Source organism: Etheostoma cragini, unplaced genomic scaffold (assembly GCF_013103735.1).
Source record: "Etheostoma cragini isolate CJK2018 unplaced genomic scaffold, CSU_Ecrag_1.0 ScbMSFa_3961, whole genome shotgun sequence".
NCBI lineage: Eukaryota > Metazoa > Chordata > Actinopteri > Perciformes > Percidae > Etheostoma > Etheostoma cragini.
The window spans coordinates 723-1,294 of record NW_023268284.1 but is presented as its reverse complement, the minus strand read 5'-3'; the positions used below and the strand labels follow the sequence as shown (position 1 = coordinate 1,294).

The 572-nt window shown below is 34.8% G+C and overlaps 1 protein-coding gene across 1 annotated transcript in view; it reads left to right on the top strand.

Annotated features, from left to right (window-relative positions):
* Positions 1 to 64: 64 nt before the first annotated feature.
* The window catches only part of LOC117940991 (olfactory receptor-like protein COR3), a gene marked incomplete at its 3' end in the record, with an annotated part of 551 nt that continues 43 nt past the window's right edge, over positions 65 to 572 (top strand). The window contains exon 1 of the mRNA XM_034866099.1: positions 65 to 572. This exon is cut by the window's right edge and continues 43 nt beyond it. Coding sequence (XP_034721990.1) covers positions 65 to 572 — 508 coding nt within the window.

Genomic DNA, 572 nt, shown 5'->3' with positions numbered 1-572 from the left:
TATAATTTGCAGTAATTCTACCATTGTGTGCATTATAGTGATTAACAAATCCCTCCATGAGCCTATGTACATTTTCATCGCAGCTTTGTTAATCAACTCTGTTCTTTACAGCACTGCTCTCTATCCAAAGCTTTTGATTGACTTTTTATCCGAACAACAGATCATATCTTATTCAGCCTGTCTCTTTCAGTGGTTTATGTGCTACACTCTAAGTGTTTCAGAATTCTTCCTGTTGTCAGTCATGGCCTATGACAGATATGTTTCTATATGTAAACCTCTGCAATATCACACTATCATGAGAAAAACAACGGTTTATATTTTCCTGATTTTAGCTTGGCTTCTGCCCACTTGTCAGTTTTCAGTTGGACTTTTACTGATTGCCTATAAAAAACTCTGTTACTTTATTTTGAAAGGAATAATTTGCAACAGCACAGTTAACAAACTTTACTGTGTTCCTTCAACAGTGCTGAATCTATATGGCTTGATTCTTTTTGTTATTACAGTACTCAACCCTGTACTTTTCATAGTCTTTACATACACCAGGATATTTATAGTAACCTATCGAAGTAGTA